The 23920-nt window shown below is 37.8% G+C and overlaps 1 protein-coding gene across 8 annotated transcripts in view; it reads left to right on the forward strand.

Moving 5' to 3' along the window:
- The window catches only part of KIF27 (kinesin family member 27), a 99237-nt gene that overhangs the window by 72969 nt on the left and 2348 nt on the right, over nucleotides 1-23920 (forward strand). For 3 of the 8 annotated variants that reach the window (XM_047829825.1, XM_047829826.1, XM_047829830.1), the window contains 5 exons: nucleotides 3232-3447; nucleotides 8044-8250; nucleotides 9609-9807; nucleotides 12983-13147; nucleotides 17731-19882. In XM_047829825.1, coding sequence (XP_047685781.1) covers nucleotides 3232-3447; nucleotides 8044-8250; nucleotides 9609-9807; nucleotides 12983-13147; nucleotides 17731-18215 — 1272 coding nt within the window. In that variant the 3' untranslated portion in view covers nucleotides 18216-19882. Of the gene's footprint in view, nucleotides 1-3231; nucleotides 3448-8043; nucleotides 8251-9608; nucleotides 9808-12982; nucleotides 13148-17730; nucleotides 19883-21188; nucleotides 21673-21891; nucleotides 22105-23920 lie in introns of those variants that run through there. The other 5 variants (XR_007146283.1, XR_007146282.1, XM_047829829.1 and 2 more) reach the window with 5 other exon arrangements.

The raw sequence follows: 23920 nt of genomic DNA on the forward strand, positions 1-23920 counted from the left end.
TCATGGTTTGTGGGTTCAAACCCCGCGTCAGGCTCTGTGTGATAGCTCAGAGCCTGGAGCCTGCTTCGGATTCTGTGTCTCCTTCTGTCTCTGCCCCTCCCCCACTTGTGCTCTGTCTCTCAAAAATAAATAAATGTAAAAAAACATTTTTTTTTTAGTAATGATACCTTTATGAGATAGAATTCACATAGAATACAAAAAGACTCCGAAATGAAGGGACTAAGATTTTCAGAAGGCAGAAGTGAGGCATAGGATGGAAACGACATCATCAGGAAACCACCCTTTTCTCACTTTGAAGACCAGACGGTTTATTTTCTGAAGCTTGAACCAGGTACAGCAGATGGTCACGGTAAGTCAGAATACTCAAAAGAGGTAATGAATAAAAGTCAGTCTACGTAGGAATCCTGAGATAGCCATTTCCTAACACCTACTTGGATCCCAAAATGCTGACAGCCAGATTTATACTTCCAAACAAGACATTGTTGGGTTTTCTGAAACAGTCCATGAAGAAAGACCTAAAAACACCCTTGGGGGCCCCCAACTAAGTGGCCAGACCCCAGATACATCCCATGGTGACAAAGTATACCTACTACAGAACTTATCAGCATTTTCATACCTAACTCTTAAATGTGACATCCATGTCAGGAATGCTACTAACATGAAAGTCAGAGTCCAAAAGAAAAAAAGAAGCTCAGAGACATCAGAAATAGAGGAAGGAGCTAAAAAAAACTTTCAAAAAACCTTTAATATTCTCAAGGTGTTGAAAGATTATATAGTCTATCCATAAAATGAGAACTGCTAGAAATTTAAACATTTTATTTTTAATTTTTTCAACATATGTTTTATATTCTAGAGAGAGAAAGAGCATGCGAGAGGGAGATAGGGACAGAGAGGGAGATAGTGAGAATCTTAAGCACGCTCCACACTCATCACGGAGCCCAACACAGGGCTCAATCCCATGACCTTGGAATCATGACCTGAGCCGAAATCAAGAGTCAGATGCTCAACTTACTGAGCCATCCAGGCACCCCGAGAACTGTTGGAAATTTAAAGCGTTGGAGGATAACATTGAGAAAATATCCCAGAAAGTAAATAAAAGAATAAATTAATAGAAAATAAGAGAAAAAAATGTAATTGGCAGATAAATCCAGAAGTCCAACGTCCAAAAAATGGAATTTCAGAAAGCTATAACAGAGAAAACAGAAGAGGGGACTATCAAAGACAATACAAAAAATTTTCCCAGCACTGAAGATGTGCGACTCTAGATGGAAATTGGTCACCAAGGGCCTGCAAAATGAGTGCCAAAAGCTTATCACTGTGTTTAAGTATACTGAGGAAAAAAAAAAAAAAAAGATCCTGAAAACTACCAGATAGAAGACATGAGTCACTTGTAAATCTCAACAATCAGAATGATATTGGACTTCTCAACCTTCTTCAGTAGACACTAAAAGACCTGCAGCAGTCTTCCAACTCACAAGGAAAATTATTTCCAATCAAGACTTCTTTTGAGCCTAACTCTGAATCAAATATGAAGGCACAATAAGGGCATTTTCAAGTGAAAAGAATGATCTCTGACCTCATCTCTCAGGAAACTACTAGAGGATATGCTCCACAAAAATGAGGGCATCAGCTACGAAAAAGGAAGACTTGGGGTACTGAAAGTGTGATCCAACATGGAAATTCCAGGGATAATACTAAAAGGAAGTTCCAGAATAACTAGTCCAGTTTGGAGCAGGAGGATGGAGATTTCAGGCAAAATGTTTCCAGAAAAAGAATAGAACAAAAAGATGACCTGATTTAAGTTTTGGTCAAGTGAAAAAAAACAGTATTGAGAGGAACTGTATAATTGTATTGGAGAAGAATTAGTAGGACATACCAGCAGTCATACCCTATAGAAAATGATAATTTTATACGAGACATTTGAGCTGTGAATAATACAAAGCTATGTGAACTGAATATTGATTTAACATAAAACTGTAATACACCTTATACTGGGAGACTAGAGGGAGGGGAAGTAGAGGAGGCATAATAGTGCCAAGTGCTCGTCTTCCATAATAGTCCATCTGTGGGCACTATTTGAAATTGGTTGTTATTTAGAAACATGGACATTAACACAAGCAGAAATAGCTAGAGAGGTTGAAGATAGTTGTTTCTGGAGAGTGGGACTCAGGTAAGAGGGTGGGGTAGGGAGACTGCTTTTTTAAAAACTTTTAAACCTGTGGTATATATACATGTAATTACTTAGATGAAAATCCATTTTAAGAATTTTCTTTTTTTAATGTTTGTTTATTTTGAGAGAGACAGAACATGAGCCAGGGAGTCGTGAGAGAGAGGAAGAGAGAGAGAATCCCAAGCAGGCTCCACACTGCCACCGTAGAGCCTGACGCAAGGCTCACACTCACTGTGAGATCTTGACCTGAGCCAAAATCAAGAGCTGGATACTTAACCGAATGAGCCACTCAGGTGCACCTTAAAATTTTTCTTAAAAAAAGAAATTCTTTTAAGTTAGGCCATAATGAAGATCTCTATTACTCTAATTGGCCATATTTTCTGACCAGAATGAAATAAGAGCAGAAACAAATTATATGTTTAAACAACAAACCAAATCTCAACCTATAGAGAACTTATAGTTACAGACCATATAACTGTGTAACAGGCCAAGGAAGAAAAGTTTAATTTAAAAAATAATAAAAAAGAAAAATATTACCTCTTTTTGAAAATAATTTTTTTTAACGTTTATTTATTTTTGAGACAGAGAGACAGAGCATGAACGGGGGAGGGTCATAGAGAGAGGGAGACACAGAATCTGAAACAGGCTCCAGGCTCTGAGCTGTCAGCACAAAGCCCGACGTGGGGCTCAAACTCACGGACCGTGATATCATGACCTGAGCCGAAGTCAGACGCTTAACCGACTGAGCCACCCAGGCGCCCCCCAAAAAATGTTACCTCTTAAAACCAATACTCTGTAGTCTGGTATAGCCAAGCAATACTTGGCAGTAAATTCATCATTGGAATCTCCATTAAAAAAAAAAAAAAAAAAAAAAAAAAGGCATTCGACTTAAGATTTTAAAAAATGAACCCCCCAGCCCAAAAAACTCCATAAGAGAAAACAATAATGTGGAAGCTCAAAATATATTCAGTTAGTTACTTTTTTCTGTTTTTCCTAATTTACATGCAGTTTGGGTTTCTAATAACTGTTTTTGGGGTGTTTGGTTGATTGTGTCTTTTTAGGTCTTAAACACAGAGAGTTTGAAAATATCAACTCGCCTGAACTTGTTGGACCAAGAGTTGTCTGAAAAGAATGTAGACCTGCAACGCAGCACGGCTGAGGAGAAAATAAAGATTTCTGAACAAGTTCAGGCCCTCCAGAAAGAGAAGGATCAGCTACAGAGACGAAGAAACAGTGTGGACGAGAAACTTAAAAATGGTAGTGTGTTGTCACCTGAAGTAAGTCAGTATTCTTTAGAACTGGAAGTGCTCTATGATGGGTCACTTGGATGATTTCCTCCGTCTTTGTTAACTTAAACATAAAAATGGATAAATCTGGTAAACTCTGTTTTCTTGAGACTTTGTCAGATGTAATGAGTTGAGCTGGCACCCATTAGGTGCCATAAGCCATGCTTGACCAGAGACTGTGATATCCTCACACAGGGGTCCGTGAACATGGCCTCCTACTGGCATCTCCACGGATGGGAAACTAACACTTACCTTGAGTAGGGACTTTCTCAGCTGGGGCTTCTCATCTGACATCACAGAACACAGATGAGCTGAAGAACTCTTTTTCTCAGTTCTTCCAAAGAGAGCACCTACCTCCTCTCTGCAACTTTCTTGAACGATACTAGGTAATTCGTTACATACATGAATGACTAGGACATTAAGGGTTAATTCCTTCAGAAAGGCCCAGCCTGCAGGAGCATATTCCAGCCCAAGTAGATGCATAGAACTCAAATCCCAATAAAAATACCTTTGAGTTGCAGTTTTCATTTGGGAGAGCTTATGGCTCCTCTCACCTTTATTTTTTTAAAGTCTGTAGAAGATAGTATATTTATTGGCTGTCACAATTGTCCCAGACTGTGTCTTTTTTCAAAATTTTACATCAGTTGGCAATGGTACTTATCCCTTACTTTACCAGACAAGTATGAATTTTTGAGCCTACATGTTCTCTACAGATATTTTGTAAGTTTATTGATTTATTTTGAGAGGAGAGAGAGAGTACAAGCAGGGGAGGGGTACAGAGAGAGAGAATGCCAAGCAGGCTCTGCATTGTCAGCACAGAGCCGGACATGGGGCTCAAACTCACGAACTGTGATATCATGACCTGAACCAAGATCAAGAGTAATACGCTTAACCAACTGAGCCCTCCACATGCCCCTCTATGCAAATATTTATTGTTGCTGTCCTGTCATGACCAAAGCAAGAGAAGATTGTTAAGGGAAAGTGAGTAGCTGGGGATCACGCACCTTGCCGAATCTCGTATGGTTTTAGATTGGAGCAAATGGGAGATGGAAGTTAAGGGGGCTGGGTAAGAAGGAACAAGAGCAAAGATTTCATAAATGAGATTGTTGTTCACTGTGTGGATGAAAGAAATTGAAGACTAACTTGATTGGGGGCTATGTGGCATTATAAGCTTCACTGCCCAGTTTAATAACATGAGTAGCTGAGAGGATCACAGAATCAGACTGTCCTCCTGGGGCTGTTAAATTGGAGCCTGGCCTTGTAGATCGAGAGGTATGAGAGCCTAAGATACTGCAAAATGTAATATTAGTATTTAAGGAATTCTTGCCTGCCCAAGACTGTTACCAGACCCTATAGAAGAAACCAAAACAGTAAAAAGCATTATGCTTCTTTTGAGAAATTCATACTCTATCTGGGGAAAAGAGACAAATATAAGAAAACTCTAAACCCTGAAGAACATAAAAAAAGCAAGTTATAATAATGTAATAAAACTATACTTATTATATTATTTATACAAAGCAATGCAGTGATCATGTGGGGGGAAGATTCATCAAGGCAACTTTGGTGCATTAGAAACTTGAGCTGAAGGGCGCCTGGGTGGCTCAGTCGGTTGGGTGTCCAACTTCAGCTCAGGTCATGATCTCACGGTCCATGAGTTTGAGCCCCGCATCGCGCTCTGTGCTGACAGCTCAGAGTCTGGAGCCTGCTTCGGATTCCGTGTCTCCCTCTCTCTCTGCTCCTCCCCAGCTCAGGCTCTGTCTCGCTCTCTCAAAAGTAAATAAATGTTAAAAAAAAAAAATTTAAAGAAACTTGAGCTGAATTATGAAAACCACGATACTGGTAGATACAAGAAAGAAGGCCGTTGTAGATAGAACACCATAAATAAGGCATGGAGAAGGGAACGAGCAAATTATTTTTGCAGAAAGGGTAGAAGTTCCATTGTCACTATCAAGAAACATTTACATTTCTATTTCATATAGAATTCTGTAACTAAAAAACATTATTTAGGGTTTTGTGGGGAAAACACAGCACCATGCATAATACCTGTGTAGCAGCCAGTCTGGATTGGTTTGAGGGAATGCTGAGCCTCCTACAATTCGTGGGGTTCCGTCAGCCATGGGAGCTTCCGTGCAGCCTTCTTCCACAAGGTTGGTTCTTCTTAGTGTCAGTCTCAAGTGGGCTCTGCTCTCACTACTGTCTTAACGCCAAGATTAACATTACCAAACAGATCTGCCAATAGCAGGTGATCAGGGACATGAGATTGTGATGTGACACAAGACATCAGTAAAATCTAGGTGCAATAGTTGGCTGTTTCGATGTCTTTAAACTAGCTTAGAATTATTTTCTCTTGCCACAATAGATTAAAACCGTTTTCATAATGGGAAGTGATAGAAAGATTTTAGATTATACTAGTACAGGATTCTGCAACAACTTAATATAGACAAATACTTCGTTCTGTGGGTAAATTCCGTAAACAAATTTAAAAAAATACTTCAACTCCATTTTTCTAATAATACACAGCAGTTGCTCAGTGAGAGGGGCATAGGAGAAAATATAAGAACTATTATGTTTATTTCACTTGTACTTTCAATTTCATGTTTTATCACTAACGTGCATAGAAATATACGTATATACAGTGCTTAAAAGTGTTTACTTTATGTGTGTTTGTTTTTGGTTTTGGTTTTTCACTGATAGGGATGTGTGATCTAAACTTTTTGGAGACCCCCTGCTTTAGGTGCTTGTTGCTCTCAGTGTGCTCTCTGGATCTGCAGCAGCCTCACCTGGGAGCCTGTTAGAAATGCAGAGCCTTGGGCCACACCCAGACCTGCTGAATCAGAAATCTGCATTTTAACAAGATCCCTGGTGCATGTGTGAAAAAGCAGTGCTCTGTGATAAAACATTAGTCAACTCTTGATAATCTGTCATTTGCCTCCTGGCCATTTTTCATCCTGGAACAGTTTCCCATTGCCATTCATCTTGCCAACCCACACCTATTGCTGGGTTCGAGGGAATCACGAATATTTATACACTGCAGCCTCACTGGATTGGGCCATCCTCAGGGTTCTGTAGTCATACTGCCTTATATTATCTCAGTACTTCCCTAACTTAGATGCAAACTATAGAAACTGAATTTGGGCCAAATTGTTCTCAGACATATATAAAGGTAAACTCTTGCCACATTTGTTTTTGGAAAATATCATAGTATGCATTCAAAAGTTAAATATGTTCTTTGGATAGTCCACTTTTATTTTCTGGTTCCTCTTATCCGTTCACCAATGTACCTTTCAGGACTTAAGTTTGTTTTTCTTAAAAAGGTGAATATTATTTCCTTCCTGATGGAGTGATTATCAGATCATCAAATCCTTGATGGTTAGTGATTGCACAGAGAAACAAAATGGCTCTTTCAGGAGATTTTTTTATAAAATTTTTTTTAATAAGTATTACTCAACCTCCCACTGGAATGAGTTATTACATACCTTTTCCCTGGATTCCAGAAAAGGAGTTCTGAAAGTCAGTCTATTCTTTAGGTAGATCAGAAATATTAACCTTATTTTCTCTTGAAATGCTGGGGGAAGGAGTGGAAAGAAATATTTCGATCACATAATCAGACATATGAAAATATTTTTTTCTCCTTTTTCCTCATTAACTCATTCAGCAGATACTTACTGAGTTTAAACTGTATGATAGGTACTGTGCCAGGCAGTAAGGACTTGAGTATGGACAAGATGGTCTGCCTTCAAGGAACTCAAAGTTGTGGTAACCCTCCACCACACATACAGGTATACAGAAATATTTATCCAAGTCTCACCAAGTTTAAAATAATTTCTTGCCAGAAATTTGGACACTCCCAAATATTATGTGTTTGGATAGTCCAAAGAACTGACAGGGATTCATCAGGTTTGTTGTGTTTTTCTTTTTTCCTACGAAGGAAATCTTCTCTAGCATATGAAAAAAGTTGTACCACCACCATTTTTAATGCCTTTGTTTGCCCCGTAATGACATCTCATAGGAATTTTATGAAATGTTTCATGTCCTTAAATTCTCACTACTTTTTTTTTATGCCATAATCTTTTCTCCCTAAGAGATTCTCTTCTGATGACTAGTCCTTAATAATTTATTCTAAATCTATTTCTTCTTTCCCTCCTGGCAGTCTGTTATTTCGATAGATCTTTGAAGGGATACTAGGGAGTATCCAGATCTCTCGGACGCATAATATACACTTTAGGAGCTGTGGAAGGAGACACCTGGCAATAGTGCTGGTCCTGGAGGCTGAGGCTTTGTTCAAGTGTATTTCCTGGTTATTGGCATTTGCCGTATGACCTTGGGACGTTTCATAACTCACCTAGCTTTTGCCTCTTCCATTTTACTACACAAAGTTTATTGCAAGGATTCAGTGATTCTATGTTTTATATATGTGTGTATACACATACATTGTGTAGCATTGCAGGCACTCGATAAACGTTATTAAAATTTAGTAGACAAATGGTAATGTTCGTTAGACTCCGATAGCATAGTTGAGATCTTAGTGTATGACCAAGTCCAAGTTGTAGTATTACATTTAAAATGGGTGATTTCTATTATATCTAGGAAGAACATGTTCTTTTCCAACTTGAAGAAGGGATTGAAGCTTTGGAAGCTGCAATTGAATACAAGAATGAAAGTATCCGGAGTCGCCAGAACTCGCTCAGAGCTTCATTCCAAAACCTCTCTTGTAGTGAAGCAAATGTCTTGGAAAAACTAATTTGCCTGAGTCCCATTGAGATTAGAGCTATTCTTTTCAGATATTTCAATAAGGTTTGTTCCTGAGGGACAGGATTTTCTTATAGAAGGGTGGGTCAGGATGCTTATATGTCTCACATTTAAGAAATTGAAAGGCCTAAAAATTTGATGGCATAAATACCATTGAAGTATGATTTCCCATTCCCAGTACTGAGTGTAATCATCTGAAAGTTTTGTGCATGTCCAACTTCAGGAGGTTCTTAAAGTTGGAAGGGCCTTTTGAAAGAAGGGCTTTTTGTAGTAGTTTTAAAAACCGAAGAATTCAAGTTCTATTCCTCAGTTACTATTTCTTGGATATTTTCTAGATTTGCTTGTTGCTGCTCAGCATTCATGAAAAATCAAGGGCCCTCCAACTTTGGGTTCCCTTTCCTTCGTTGCTGGGGGCGGGGGGGGGGGGTTGTACCTGTACATTATCATCAGACCTGTGAACTGAAATGAAGATAATAGTAGATTTTAGCATTAACCTGAACGATGTCTTCTCTTAAGGTATATATTATGAAGTGTTAAACAGATAACTCTTTTCTCTGAAAGGTATATTCAGTGTAAGGGAATATCAGACAATTAATGAAAAATAAAACACTGGAGTTTTAAGATAAAATTCTAGTTCTGTTAGACAAGTGAAATAAAGATGAAAAAATTAATGGAAATGTTATACACAGCCCTCTTCTTGAATAATGACTGTCAGTAGTAAGCTACTATCATTGATCAGAGTGCATCCTTATTACCACATGTACGAAGGGCAGAAAAATGGTGTGGTGCTGTCTGAGGCTCTGATACAGAGAACTCACGGGTTAGAGCACAGGTTCTTAACCCAAAGCACCCAGGTTAAGGTCAGTGGGTTTTCTGACCCTGGGAACCTGAGTATTTATTTCTAGACAGAAGGTCATTACATTAGTGAGTTCTGTGAAGTATCTTCACTTCACAGCAGTGCAGAGAAGAACCCATTGGACTAAATGCACAGTCTGAGACTGAACTCTGTATTTATAGTTTCAGAAAAGTCTGTTACTTATTTATAACATCCATTTTGGAGTTAAAACTGGGAATTACCTGGATGTTACAAGAGTCTTTAGGTTCCTGTTATCTTGTTAGACTAGAGAAATAGTTTTGGATTGTAAATATAAACTGCAGAGACCATGTCTAAGAGATGATGGAGGGGGTGATAGAGCCACATTATATTTAAAATGAAGCTTGTAACCAGTTCAGAATCCCAACAAACTCAAAAGACTATTGGGTTATTTTGTGGGTATGTTACAAAGCATTTGCTTAGTTATTCCATGGGGACTAAGGGAGTTCTTTAGGTAGCCTGAGAGAAGTAGCTTATTATATTAGGCTATTTAAGACAAAGTTAAAAGGTCAAAAAATTTCTTTGCTAGGTGGTCATTTTGCGAGAAACTGAACGGAAACTACACTTAGAGAATGAAGAGGTTAAAATGAAGATTCTGGAGCGGGATAATATGGTTCGTGAGTTGGAATCTGCATTGGAACATCTGAAATTGCAGTGCGACCGGAGACTGACTCTCCAGCAAAAGGAACATGAGCAAAAACTGCAGCTGCTGTTACATCATTTTAAAGGTACCTGCCCCTTCTGGTCAGTTGTGGAAAAATGATGTGTGAGAGGGGCTAGGAAAGAAAGATAGGACAGAATTTGATTAATGAAAACTCCAACATGAAAAGTCAAACATGAATAAATAGTTACGACTTGTACTTGTTTTTGTGCTTTGCATGTTTACCACACGTAGGGGATAGTTGGGTTACCACACATGGGGAGAGTTGACTGCGATGTAGGGCTATTCATGCTTGAAATGCCATCCCTCTGCCTGTCCCTAGTGCTGCACACAAGAACCCCCCTCAGTTTGTTGTTGGTCTGTTTTTTTTTTTTTTTAAGTTTATTTATCTTGAGAGACAGCAAGCATGAATGGGGGAGGGGCAGAGAGAGACTAGAGAGAGAATCCCAAGCAGGCTCCACGCTACCAGCACAGAGCCTGACACAGGGCTCGATCTCATGAACCCTGAGATCATGACCTAAGCCGAATCAAGAGTCAAACCCTTAACCTACTGAGCCACCCGGGTGCCCTGTTGTTGGTCTGTTTTCTATGTACAAATGTGGGATGACTTCTAGCTTTGTGGTACACAGTTGAAAAGTTTCTGTCGCCCAAGGATATAGTACCTTGATATTTAAAATACTTTCCCTCCAGAAAATTAAAGCGATAGGCTTTGTCAGATTTCTAGTTATATTTGTTACAATTCTCAGTTAGTTGTAAGTTTTACGCATTAAGATTATTTCTTAGGTCAAAATTAGTCTACCATCAGTGGACACATACTGTTAATCAGTGCACAGTAGTTCAGCCGTCAACTCTGGTGTGGAAAGAGCAGTCATAGCAGTTGGTCCTCATGTTACCTGGCATTTGGCCAGTACATAGTTGCCATGGCAACAGAAGCGCTGCCTGGCGATGCTAGTAATGCTTCAATCCAGGCTGCTTAGCTGCTTAGTCTTGATTCTTGTGATTCTATAGCTGGAAATGGCTTAAACAATGGAGAAACAACCTGAGCAAGCAGAAAATTGGGAAATATATAAATTTGAGTGTTGAAGCAGTGTGCCGCTAAGTTAATTCTATAGCCAGTTAATTAGCAAGCGGTTGTCTGATGACAGGATTTCCTTGACAGGATCCTATACATCACTTCATTCAAACAGCTCTCCTTACCTTATTTTAGTTCTGTCTTAAGTCTCTATAAAGTGATATTTTAATAGATTTGTGGGGTTTTTGTTTTGTTTTTGTTTTAGAGAGAGAGAGAAAGAGAACATGAGAGTGGAGGAGAGGGGCAGAGGGAGAAAGAATCCTAAGCAGGCTCCATCCCCAGCATGGAGCCTGACACAGGGCTTGATCCCATGACCCTGGGATCATGACCTGGGCCAAAATCAAGTGTTGGACGCTCAACTGACTGAGCCATCCAAGCACCCCTTATTAGAATTTTTAATGTATTTTTCAAGTGACATGCATTGTACCACAAAAGCTCACGCTATAGCCAAATAAGAACATTTTAAAAATCATTCATTTCTATAGCTGGGATAAGTTTTTCATAACAAAATGTTAATAATTTATGAATTTTCTAATTTCAACTAAATATGGTATATAAAATTAAGTTGACATAATATTTTTAAATAATTATTCTGAGAGAGAGAGAGAGAGAACACATGCACACACAGACAGGGGAGGGGCCAGAGAGAGAGGGAGCGACAGAATCCCAAGTAGGCTCCACACTGTCAGCACAGAGCCCAATGCGGGGCTCAGTCTTATGAACTGTGAGATCATGACCTGAGTCAAAATCAGGAGTTTGACGCTTAACTGGCTGAGCCACCCAGATGCCCAGATGTATTCTTTATGAGGATCCTGATTTATGGTGTTATTAATTTCAAGTATTTTTTTTAACTTTTTTTTTTTTTTTTGAGACAGGGAGAGACAGAGCATGAACAGGGGAGGGTCAGAGAGAGGGAGACACAGACCTGAAACAGGCTCTAGGCTCTGAGCTGTCAGCACAGAGCCTGACACAGGGCTCAAACTTACGGACCGCGAGATCATGACCTGAGCTGAAGTCGGCCACTTAACCGACTGAGCCACCCAGGCGCCCCTAATTTCAAGTATTTTTTAAAGATTTTTTTTAAAGATTTTTTTTTAACTAATCTCTATATTGAATATGGGGCTTAAACTCACAACCCCGAAATCAAGAGTTGCACACTACACTGAGCTAGCCAGGAACCCCTAATTTAAAGTATTTTTAAAAGTTTATTTATTTATTTTTGAGAGAGAGAGAGAGAGAGAGAGCAAGCGCACGAGTAAGCAGGGTAGGAGCAGAGAGAGGGAAAGAGAATCAGAGCCTGACACGGGGCTCGATACCATGAACTGTGAAATCATGACCTGAGCTGAAGAGTCAGATGCTCAACCAATTGAGCCACCCAGCCACCTGCCCAGGTGCCCCTAAAGTATTTTTAAATACAAGATAATGAGTTAATTTAAAATACCCAATATACTTAGATCACATTTTTCAAAACAACCAGTTACAACAAAGGATCATTACAAACAGTAGGACCATTTTGTAAATTTACCAACAGGAAAAAGTAGGTCGGAAAGTATTTATTTTCAGAGGGTCAATAACTAGGTTTTACTGATTCTAAAACATACCCAATAGGGACAGTTTATTAGACATTCATAAATATTAATTAGAAGCTTTAAGTTATATTGTAGCATAAACTACAACTTAATGCTATTTTCCTGTCTTTTTGTATGGGTATTTGCTTTTGTCATTTAATCTTTCTGTAGCCTCTTTTAACAGGTTTTTGGTGTTTTTTTTTTTTAGAGGTAGAGGCTTGGCTGTAGATTTCTTGAGCCTATGACTTTCCATACATCCACAGTTCCTGATAGGAACTTTAAGTGATGCAACTGATGGACAGGTTCCAAACACGAACTTTTAATGGAAAACACCTTATTTATGCTGTTCTAAGGATAAATCTAGTGAGTGCTACTCAAAAAGCAGTTATAAATTGTGAAAATGTGGTAATTGATAGGGGGTAGGGTGGAGAAGGTGACTAAGGCTAGAAGAATTCAAGTTGTAGCTGAAAACAAATCCTTTCAGGTACCAGATACAGGTAACATACTTCTGACTCATTAAGTATAGTCTGGAAACTATGTTAGAACATAATTTTCAGCCATTTATTTTAAACTGATTTGAAGTGTAAATTTCTATTTCATAGAGCAAGAGGGGGAAGGCATTATGGAAATTTTCAAAACATATGAAGATAAAATCCAGCAGCTGGAAAAAGACCTTTATTTCTATAAGAAAACTAGCAGAGATCTTAAGAAGAAACTTAAGGAATTGGTAGGGGAAACAGTTCGGCGGCAACAAGTACCATGTGAACGTAAGACCTTTAGTGTTACTTGTCACGCTGACAGTATTTGGTGTATCTAGTATTTGGTAACTGACTTGGAGTTTAGCCTTTTCCAATTGATGTGGTTATTTAGAATTCAATATTTAATTTGTATTGGTCTCGGTAAACAAAAATAGTCATCTAGTCCTGATCATCAGGAAAATGCAAATCAAAACCACAAGGTGATACCACCTCACACCTGTCAGGAACTATATGTAATGTTCAAATCAACAACACAAGGAACAGCAAGTATTGGCGAGGATGCGGGGAAGGAACCCTCATGCACTGCTGGTGGGAATGCAAACTGGTGCAGCCACTGTGGATTTCCTCAATAGTAGGGAGTTTCCTCACATTAAAAACAGAATTACTATATGATCGAGTAATTCCACTACTGGGTATTTACCCAAAAGTTTGAAAATACTAATTCAAAAAGATATGTGCACCCTCATGTTTTTTGCAGCATTATTTACACTAGCCAAATTATGGAATCAACCCAAGTGTCCAGTACATATATGTCATGGTATATATGTATGTATACATATGTATGTATGTGTACGTACATACATATATACATGTATATATACATATATACATACATATATACCATGGAATATTCATAAAATATTCCATAAAAAAGAATGGAATGGAATCTTGCCATTTGCAAGGACATGGATAGATCTAGAGGGTATAATCCTAAGTGAAAAAAGTCAGAGAAAGACAAATACCATATGATCTCACTCATATGTGGAATTTAAGAAACAAAACAAATGTTTGAAAAAGAGACAAACCAGAAAAACAGACTCTTAGCTATAGAGAACAAACTGGTCGTTACCACAGGGGAGATGGGTGGAAGGATGGGTAACATAGGTAAAGGGGATTAAGAGTACACTTAACGTAGCAGTATATAGAATTGTTGAATCACTGTATTGTACACTTAGAACTAATACAACACTGTATATTAATACACTGAATTAAAATTTTTAAATTGTCTAATCTGTGGATGCCACAGAATCACAGGGGAAGTGAACGAAGAAACAAATGTAGATGTATGAAGGAAATGTCACATATTTATTGGCTGTCATGTGCCATGGGCTTTTGTATCCCCTTACTTAAAATAACCCTATAATCTAAGGTAGCTGTTGTTTCCTATATTATTGTAAATTAAGTGTTGTGATTATCACAAAAATGTAAAATAAATAGTGAATACTATAAGTAAAGGTATATTGTGTATATTTCTAAGATCAGTCAGGTCTTTTTCACCATGACCTCTTGAAATTCAAAAATATAATAAAACTCACTGTTGAGACAAAGATGCTTTCTTGCCTAATTGTATGTAGTTACGTAGAAGTAGCACCTTCCTAAATGAAATGATACAAAATCTTGCAAAAGTAGAAAGTGCCATGATTAAAATATACCCTCCTCAAGTCTGCCAATGAGAGAAGAATCACTATTTCTAAAATAATATATTTTACATTTCGTAAAAGAATTAGCCTTCCTTTAGAGAAAGTATTCTAATAAGTCAAGTATGGCTCATGCAAAGTTGACTTTACAACCTTTTAGGAACACACACCTATTTTGTACCTATAAAGAAGACCACTTAAAGATGGGTACAACAAGATTGTAAAGAGACCAGTGAATAATTATATATATGCATAATGAAAAGATACATGCTGAATATATAATGTAAGCAGAATTAACATAGCTTTAAAGTTTAAAACAGTAATATCTTAGACAAGTAGTTCTAATGCTACCTTATATTTATGATATTTATAATTTATGGACATTTTCATGAGTAGTTCATTCAACCCTCAAACTCAAGGTAGGCCAGTGTCTGCTAATCCCATTTTTAGAGAAGAGAATTGAAACTTAGGTCAAGTAACTTACAAACACAACAGTAATTAGAACATGGTCTAAGGTCTTTTGTCTTACGACTCCTGGTTCAATATTCTAGGATAAAAGTTGTAGATAGAAATGTGATACAAACATGCAGATCCTGCCAGAGAGACTACATTTTTTTTATTTTCAAGGTAGTAATGGAGAGGTACTGATATAATTAAAACATTTACTTGAAATACTGCCTGCACTATATAGCTGAACCTTTTACTTGAAACATGACTTATAAAAATTTGAAATGGAAACAGGTATTAAGTAGCAAACAGAACAATCAGCATAAGGCCATTTTAGCTTTAAAAAAATCCACTTTCGAACTCGAGATATCTGAAATTAGATATTTAGTGTTTCAATGTCTCATGTTTGTATTACTGAGTCAACTAGACATCTCTTAAAATGCCAGTGTAGTATGGTGGTATAGAGCTTTAATCCTTGTCCTGGATCCTCGTCCTGCTCTTCAATGAGACAAATGCAAAAAACTTTGAAAAAGTTAAATAATCTTGAAAATATATAAAGTGATGACACCTGTCTGACCAACTTACTTGGGAAGTCTAGTCTTTTTTATTTGTTCATCCGTTTTTAAGTAAATTCTACTCCCAATGTGGGCCTGAAACTCACGACCCTGAGATCAAGAGTCACATGCTCCATAGAGTCACATGTTTCCATGTCCCACCTAGAAACACCTTTAAAAAAAATTTTTTTTAATGTTTATTTATTTTTGAGACAGAGGGAGACAGAGCGTGAGTGGGGGAGGGGCAGAGAGAGAGGGAGACACAGAATCCGAAACAGGCTCTAGGCTCTGAGTGCTCAGCACAGAGCCAGATGTGGGGCTCGAACCCACAAACCATGAGATCCTGACCTGAGCTGAAGTCAGACGTTCAGCCGACTGACCCACCCAGGCGCCCCTAGAAACATCTTAAATACTTTTATTTTTTTGGCTCTAAAAAGTAATATAGTTATTGTAGAAAAATTTGAAAATATAGACAAAGCCAAAAAAAATCACCCATAATTCTACCCACAACCATTAACAGTTAGCATAATTCTTTTCAATATTGTCCCCATACAAATGTCAAAAAAGTTACAGTTGGAATCCTATTTGAGATATAGCTTGTACTGTATATATCCTATCTCAAAATGCTACTCTAATATAATGACATTAAACAAGGTTTGTTTGAATTATAAATACAGCAATTTAAATATATCAAATTCTGAATTCCCTAAAAAGTATTATACATTTAGTACTCAGTTTCCTTAATACATAGCTGGCTTGGTATTCAGTTCATTGGTTTTTGATAGTAGTCTCTTTATTTAAGTTTATTTATTTTGAGAGAGAGAAAGCACGCGGGGGAAGGGCAGGGAGAGAGGGGGGGAGAGAGACTCCTAAGCAGGCTCCACACACAGTGCAGAACCTGACGCAGGATCATGCCCATGAGATCATGACCTGAGCCAAAATCAAGAGTCAGATGCTCAACGGACTAAGCTACCCAGGTGCCCCAGAAATCTATATTTTTATATGTAACTTTCCAATTGAAAATGTTGGGGTTAAAAAGAAAAAATAATTATCAAAACAAAAACCAACCCCCCCCAAAGAAAGAAAACAAAAATAAATAAAATACACACGGTAAGGAAAAATAAAATAAAAATAAAATGTTGGGGTCACATGTTGTTTCATAGGCTAAATAAAGCACATCTGTGGGCCAGATTTGGCTTGGAAGCTGCCAGTGTGCAACTTCTGTTTTTAAACTTGGTATTCATAGGACAAAAAGTACTAATCACATGCCAGTGTATGTTAGAGTTGGCATTTTTCATCATATTAGGTCTAGGGCCTATATGGACTTCTTTTAAGTAAATTTTTATCTTTGATATTAGATAGTTCTTTGATTTGAAGACCTCTAGCTTTGATCTCTTCACTCACTCCTGTCAGTCATTCCATCAGGGTATCCCCACTGAGGAGATACACTGTCACCTCCATTTTGATGGTGGATCCCCAGAATACCCTGAGAGAGCATAACCCTGCCATCATGCTGGGACTTCTAACCAAGATTAGATTTTCACACACATGATGCCATGTCCCCAAAGATTCCCCAAACATAGAGCCAGTATTCTCCAATGCTGTCTTCACTTAGCCAAGGTTTGGACTGTGGTTCACAGTGGCAAGCCCAGTGGAGGGCAGGCATGGAAGAGCACCAGAGAGGCCCAAAGTACTCCTGTGTTTCCAAGGAGAAACAAAATCAGTAGGTGACTGTTTCTCAGTTTTGTTCCATGAATTAAAAGTTCTCAGCTATTCACATTCAAAATGTCTATAAGTGAAATAATAATTCGTATTCACACTTCTGTTTGTCTAAAGAAGTCACTTAAAGGGCGCCTGGGTGGCCCAGTCGGCTGAGCATCTGACTTTGGCTCAGGTCATGATCTCTCAGTTTGACGAGTTTGAGCCCCGTGTCGGGCTCTGTGCTGACAGCTCAGAGCCTGGAGCCTGCTTTGGATTCTGTGTCTCCCTCTCTCTCTGCTCCTCCCCTGCTCACACTCTGTCTCTCTCTCAAAAATAAATAAAGATTTAAAAAAATTGTTTTTTAATCTGAAAGACATCATTTATATTGAGTGATAATAATAGGATATCATTAAAATTCCTGTTTTTGAGGAAATCTCTAATTTTTTTTTTTTCTTTTTGGGTTATTTTTAAGATCGTGATGCTGGAGATGGAGTCCTGAACCCTGAAGAACCAGTCATGGTTCCAGAAGAATTAAAATGGGCATCCAGAACTGAAAGTATAAAGTTAAGTGGAAGAGAAAGAGAATTAGACAGTTCAACAAGCAGCTTAAGAACACAACTGAATCCTCAGAAGCTCTTGGAAGAGGCCCCGGAATTACCTCCAATCTGTAGCTCTTTAGCACCCACTAGTGGGCATTTGCTAAACAATGAGAATAAAAAAGAAATAGACGAGTATCATTTCATAAAATCTCACAGTCGACCATCACCCCAAATCCAGCCAGTGGGAAACGCAGGACAGCTTCATGGTGTCACATCTATAAAGTTATGTCGTAAAGAGTTACGTCAGATTTCTGCCTTGGAACTATCACTACGGCGTTCCAGTCTTGGAGTTGGGGTTGGATCTATGACTCCTGATTCCATTGAAGTAGCTAGGAAGCCGAGTGACTTTAAAACATAGGCATTTGATAATACAATTTTCAATTTAGTAGAGGTGTAAGATTCCTTTTTCTAACCTGTTAGAAATTAAAGCTTATGCTCACTAGTTCTTCCCTCAGGATAAAGGAATAAGGGAAGGAAGGAATCATTTTATATACTATAGACGTGTGTATCTTCTGTGGTATATTTGGGGAGTTTTAATGACTTGCAGATATTTCCATAATAACGAAATGAACACGTTTTCCCATAGTATCAAATAATGGAATATTTAAATATTTCCCCTTATAACTTTGCTTAAAATTTCTTTCCAGGCATATATAAAGAACAAAACATAAAAGTAGGATTATAAACTAAAATATCCATCAAATGTATATTGCCATATAATATAAAAGTATGTTTTAATACATTAATTATATCTTACAAGTTCATATTATTATCATTCTCAAATATAAATATGTGTTTGTTATTTTGGAGAGATGCAGTTAAATATTGCTTGTATGAGCAGGGGAGTCTCCTGCTGCATATGTTTTGGCATTGCTGAAAATCTGTGCCAAAATGCAGTCTGTGGATGAAGGTAATTGATTAGGTTTATGGTTAAAGTTAATTTATGGTCCTCAGTGTCCACAGAGGTTAGGTGATCAGTCTTGACTTTTTAAACATGGTTCTCTGCTTTTTCTGAGATTGTTTTCAGAATGTCATATTGTTGGTTTGCTAATATTATGGAATGTAAGTCTTCGTCTCTCTCCCACCCTGTCTATTCAACATATATCTCATTAGGCTACTAGATTTGGGGGAAAGGATGCAGTTCCTTGCCACAGGGAAGCAATAATAGAATAACAATAAAGCATTACAGCATTTCAAGGAAAAGATACCTGGTCACGGGGAGTATGACTATAAACTTGACGTCTAACCAGAGGCTCTATAGCTAATAATCCGTTGGGCTTACTGGGAGATTTTTTTTCTACGGCCTGCTAGGTCAGGTCATGCACACAGGCAGGCCAGACTGCATTGGGACTGTAAATATGTAAATGAAAACTTTTCTTCATGATTTTTTTAGTCTAAATCTTACTATATAATCTAAACTTCAGTTTGGAATTAAGAACTGAACACTGATTGGCCCAACAAACGGTTTGTACTTTTTCATCATACTTTTTAATCACGAAAACATCCCATTATAATGACCAGAGGTATTTTGTTACTTTTTGTTGCTGCTGTTGTCATTTGTGTTACTTTTCCACATTTTCACTTGTAAAATAAAATTTTTTCTTAAACTAATTACTGTTTGGGTGGGGCAGTAGTAAAACCACCCTGACTTATGGATATCTACTCAATTAGAGTCACCCACTTCCTTGCTGACTCCAGTTTTTCTTATGTGATGCTGCTACTAATATTTTTCTTTTGTCCTTTCCTCTGTTGTTATTGACCCTACCCATTCTTACCTAAGACCCAAACTGTCCCTTTGTGCTCAAACACTTATGGTTTTGTTTTTGTGGTTTCTAGGCCCTGGGGAGTAGGGTTCCTTGTTCTCATTGCTAAAAACCAGTTCCTAGAGGAGAAGAAAACCAAAACAAAACAAACTTCTAAATCAGTGAATAGTTTGTGTATCTCTTAAGCATGGTACTGAAATTCATTTAAATTGTAGATTAAATTTTTTTTTTCAACGTTTATTTATTTTTGGGACAGAGAGAGACAGAGCATGAATGGGGGAGGGGCAGAGAGAGAGGGAGACACAGAATCGGAAACAGGCTCCAGGCTCTGAGCCATCAGCCCAGAGCCTGACGCAGGGCTCGAACTCACGGACCGCGAGATCGTGGCCTGGCTGAAGTCGGACGCTTAACCAACTGCGCCACCCAGGCGCCCCTAAATTGTAGATTAAATAGGAGTGTTTGAGTGGCTCAGTTGGTTAAGCATCTGATTTTGGCTCAGATCATGTCTCATGGCTTGTGAGTTCAAGCCTCGTATCAGACTCTGTTCTGAATGTGCAGAGCCTGCTTCAGATCCTCTGGCGTCCCCTCTGTCTGCCCTCCCTCATTTGCTCTCTCTCTCAAAAACAAACATTAAAAAAAATGTAGGTTAAATAGACTGCTGTGGACTTACCTGGGAATGGACTTACCACAATGTCCAGTATTGGCCCAATGAGAAACAACTTTAGACAAGGAATTTACAAACTAACTTGGAAAATATATTTTAAGCAGAGACTATTTCAAGTCAGATTCTGGTTTTAAGCTAGTTTCTTCTTTTTGCCTTTAGTTTGTAGGATATATACTTAATATATAGTATGTGTAATATATATATATATATATATATATATATATATATATGTATATATACACACATAATGGCAAAGGCCAGTGCCTTAACAAAGCACAACAATGATATATTTATTAATGAATGCATAGTTATTAATTAAGGTCCTAATTGTAAATTCCTTATAAATTAAGTAATGATTTAGAAATTATTCATATAAGAATATATTCTAACTCTGGAATCTTGCTTCCCTAAGAAATTGACATATACTTGTTTTGCCTGTGGAAACATAAAAGTATTTTCTAAAAGCAAATAAGTATTTTCTAAAAGCACTAACAAAGCAAAAAAATTTATATCAAACCAACGGTGATTAGATTTGATAATGCAAATGTTAACTGACTTCTAAATAAGAAAGGTACAATTTTTCTTCCTTTTGGTTAAACATATATCCTTTATATGCTATAATAGATTTCATGTACCTACACAAACACATACCTATAAGTAATGTCCTGAACAATAAATATGTTCTGGAAGTGAACTTCCATGTCATTCTAGCTTAGTGCCCTCACAAAGGAAAGAAGAATTATGACACTTCCCCCAAGGCAAGTAAACTTATTTTTTAACAAATGCTACTAATAAATTTTACTCAGTCATATGCTTTCCTTAGTCTAACAATTTTGTCACTGTATTTGCCTTTTAAGAGTGTATATAAAATATGTGTGTGGTTTTCTTTTTTTGTTCATTACAGGTTTTTCTCCACTTAGAGCATTTGGAAGGAAACATATTTGCCTCTGTAAAGTACTAGTTCCTTCTGTAACATCAGAGTGTTACAGGTAACAGAGTTGGAGAATCGTATAAGTATGGGAATTCTGGGTGGCAAGAATATCAATGAAGGTGATTTTGTGCTTTAATATTTGTTTTCTTTTGCTAATGGGTTTTTTGGTTGTGATGTTTTTGTTTTGATTTTTAGTCCCTCTGTTCTTCATATCTTTATGGACTTTGCCCGAAGAGTCAGCAAAAATACAAATGATCTTCAGTAGTGTGGACTTTATTGCCATTAGTCGTTGGCTTATTTGTATTAGTTCAGGTCAATAATGTGGTAAATGCTTATTTAAGAGTAGCTATTTTACCAGCCTGTGAGTTTGAGTCCCACTTCGGCCTCTGTGCTGGCAGTGTGGAGCCTGCTTGGGATTCTCTCTCTCCACTCCCCTCTCTCTCTGCCCCTCTCCTGCTTGCACTCTCTCTCTCTCACAATAAATAAATAAGAACTTAAAAAAAAAAAAGAATAGGTGTCTTATATGAAAGAAGTTAATAGAGGTCTTATAGTAAGTCTTAGAATGAATTGCTAGGGAGTCACATCCTTAGTGGGAGTTTTGATTCTATAGTCAACCTAAATTCTCATGCATCAAATGCAAGAATGACCCGTTTTGCTCTTTCATTTATTCCCTTAGGTACATGTGACTCTTAAAACACTGGTGCATCAATATCTGAAAGTTCAGTGTCTGCTTGTGTACCATTCTTCTCTCAACTTCACTGGAATATTAAAAAATATTAACTATGTATATTTTACATTTAAATTTATAACAGGCCAAAGGCTCCCTTCATTAGTACTAACACATTCTTCAACACTTATATTTTCAAAAATTGAAGACAAAGGTGGGCACCTGGGTGGCTCAGTCTGTTAAGCATCTGACTTCAGCTCAGGTCATGATCTCACCGTTCATGGGTTTGAGCCCTGTGTCTGGCTCTGTGCTGACAGTTCAGAGCCTTGAGCCTGTTTGGGATTCTGTCTCCCTTTCTCTTTGCCCCTCCCCTGTTCGTGCGCTGTCTGTCTCTCTCAAAAATGAATAAATAAAAACAATTTTTTTTTAAAAGAAATGTGGGAATGGATCCTTCCACGATAAACATCTCAAGTGCATTAGATATGTAATACTTTTGAGCTCGTATGGGCAGTAGTGTTTTCAAAGGGCAGTAGGGGCATCTGCCCAGCGGGGAGGAATATTTTATCACTGTCATTGTTTATCTCGATGCTGACAATTAAAAGCAAGCTGACTTTTCATAAGTTTCAATGTTTTAAATACTCTACAAACAATGCACCCCTTTGTCATTGGCACCAGGAGGGACTGCCTGCATTCCTTGCTCTTGGAATGCAGTGCATACATGGTGTTTGATTTTTATCATGACCTTTGTGTTGACCCCAACAATACCCCAACATGGAGGTAATTAGAACATGAGAAATTATCAAAAGAAAGCTCAGAAAAACTTGATGTTGGGGCATCTGGGTGGCTTAGTCAGTTAAGCATCTGACTCTTGATTTCAGGTCAGGTCATGATCTCATGGTTCATGAATTCAAGCCCCACTCAGGCTGTGCTCTGTGCTGGTGGTGAGAAACCTGCTTGGGATTCTCTCCTTCTCTCTCTGCCCCTCCCCTGTTCACACATGCTTTCTCTTTCAAAATAAACTTAAAAAAAAAAAAATTGATGTTATAATATTGACTTTTGATATTTTCCATAGTTCTTTGTCCCTTTTAATATTTTTTTCCCTAGGAATTTCCATAATGAGTCAAGAGAAAAGCCCCTATGTGAAATGCTAGCAGTGTAATATGATTGAGTCTAAATGTATTGACTTAGACTTAGCTATTATGTTCTACTGGTAAATTGTGATACACACTTCTACTGAGTTTTATCTACAGTACTTTATTTTTTTTTTATGTTTATTTATTTTGAGAGAGAGCAAGAGCAAGCAGGAGAGGGGCAGAAGGAGAGAGAGAATCCCAAGCAGGCTCCACGCTGTGAGCGCAGAGTCTGTCACAGGGCTCAATCCCATGAACCATGAAATCATGACCTGAGCCAAAATCAAGAGTCAGACACTTAACTGAGCCACCCAGGTGTCCCCTCTATAGTACTTTAAAAGAAAAATACAACAATCTCACAGGCTGTTAATACTGAGCAAGATCCTTATATGCCCAAGGAACAAGTTCATTCACAACAGAAGAGTAAAAAATAAACATTTTTAAAAATGTTTCAGGGGTACCTGGGTGGCTCAGTCGGTTAAGGGTCCGACTCAATTTCGGCTCAGCTCATGATCTCGCAGTTCATGAGTTTGAGCCCTGCCAGGCTCTGTGCTGACAGCTCAGAGCCTGGAGCCTGCTTTGGATTCTGTGTCTCCCTCTCTCTCTGTTCCTCCCCTGCTCATGCTCTGTCTGTATCTGTCTCTCAAAAATAAATAAATGTTTAAAAAAGCTTAAAAAAAGTTTCATATTTATGATTGTTGGAAATTTAAAACTCCATTTATTAGTTAATACTTGTGTAATTCAAGTAGAAGAAAAATATTTTAAAACAATATTTGTATACTGTATTAATGTGTTTTCAAGCTTATTACAGTATATACAAAGGGAAGTATCATTTTTTAAATGCAAAGTAGTAAATATTGTTAGAATTTATTTGATCCGAAAGTCTTTTAAAAGAACCACTTTTTAGA

Source organism: Prionailurus viverrinus, chromosome D4, assembly GCF_022837055.1.
Source record: "Prionailurus viverrinus isolate Anna chromosome D4, UM_Priviv_1.0, whole genome shotgun sequence".
Lineage (NCBI taxonomy): Eukaryota > Metazoa > Chordata > Mammalia > Carnivora > Felidae > Prionailurus > Prionailurus viverrinus.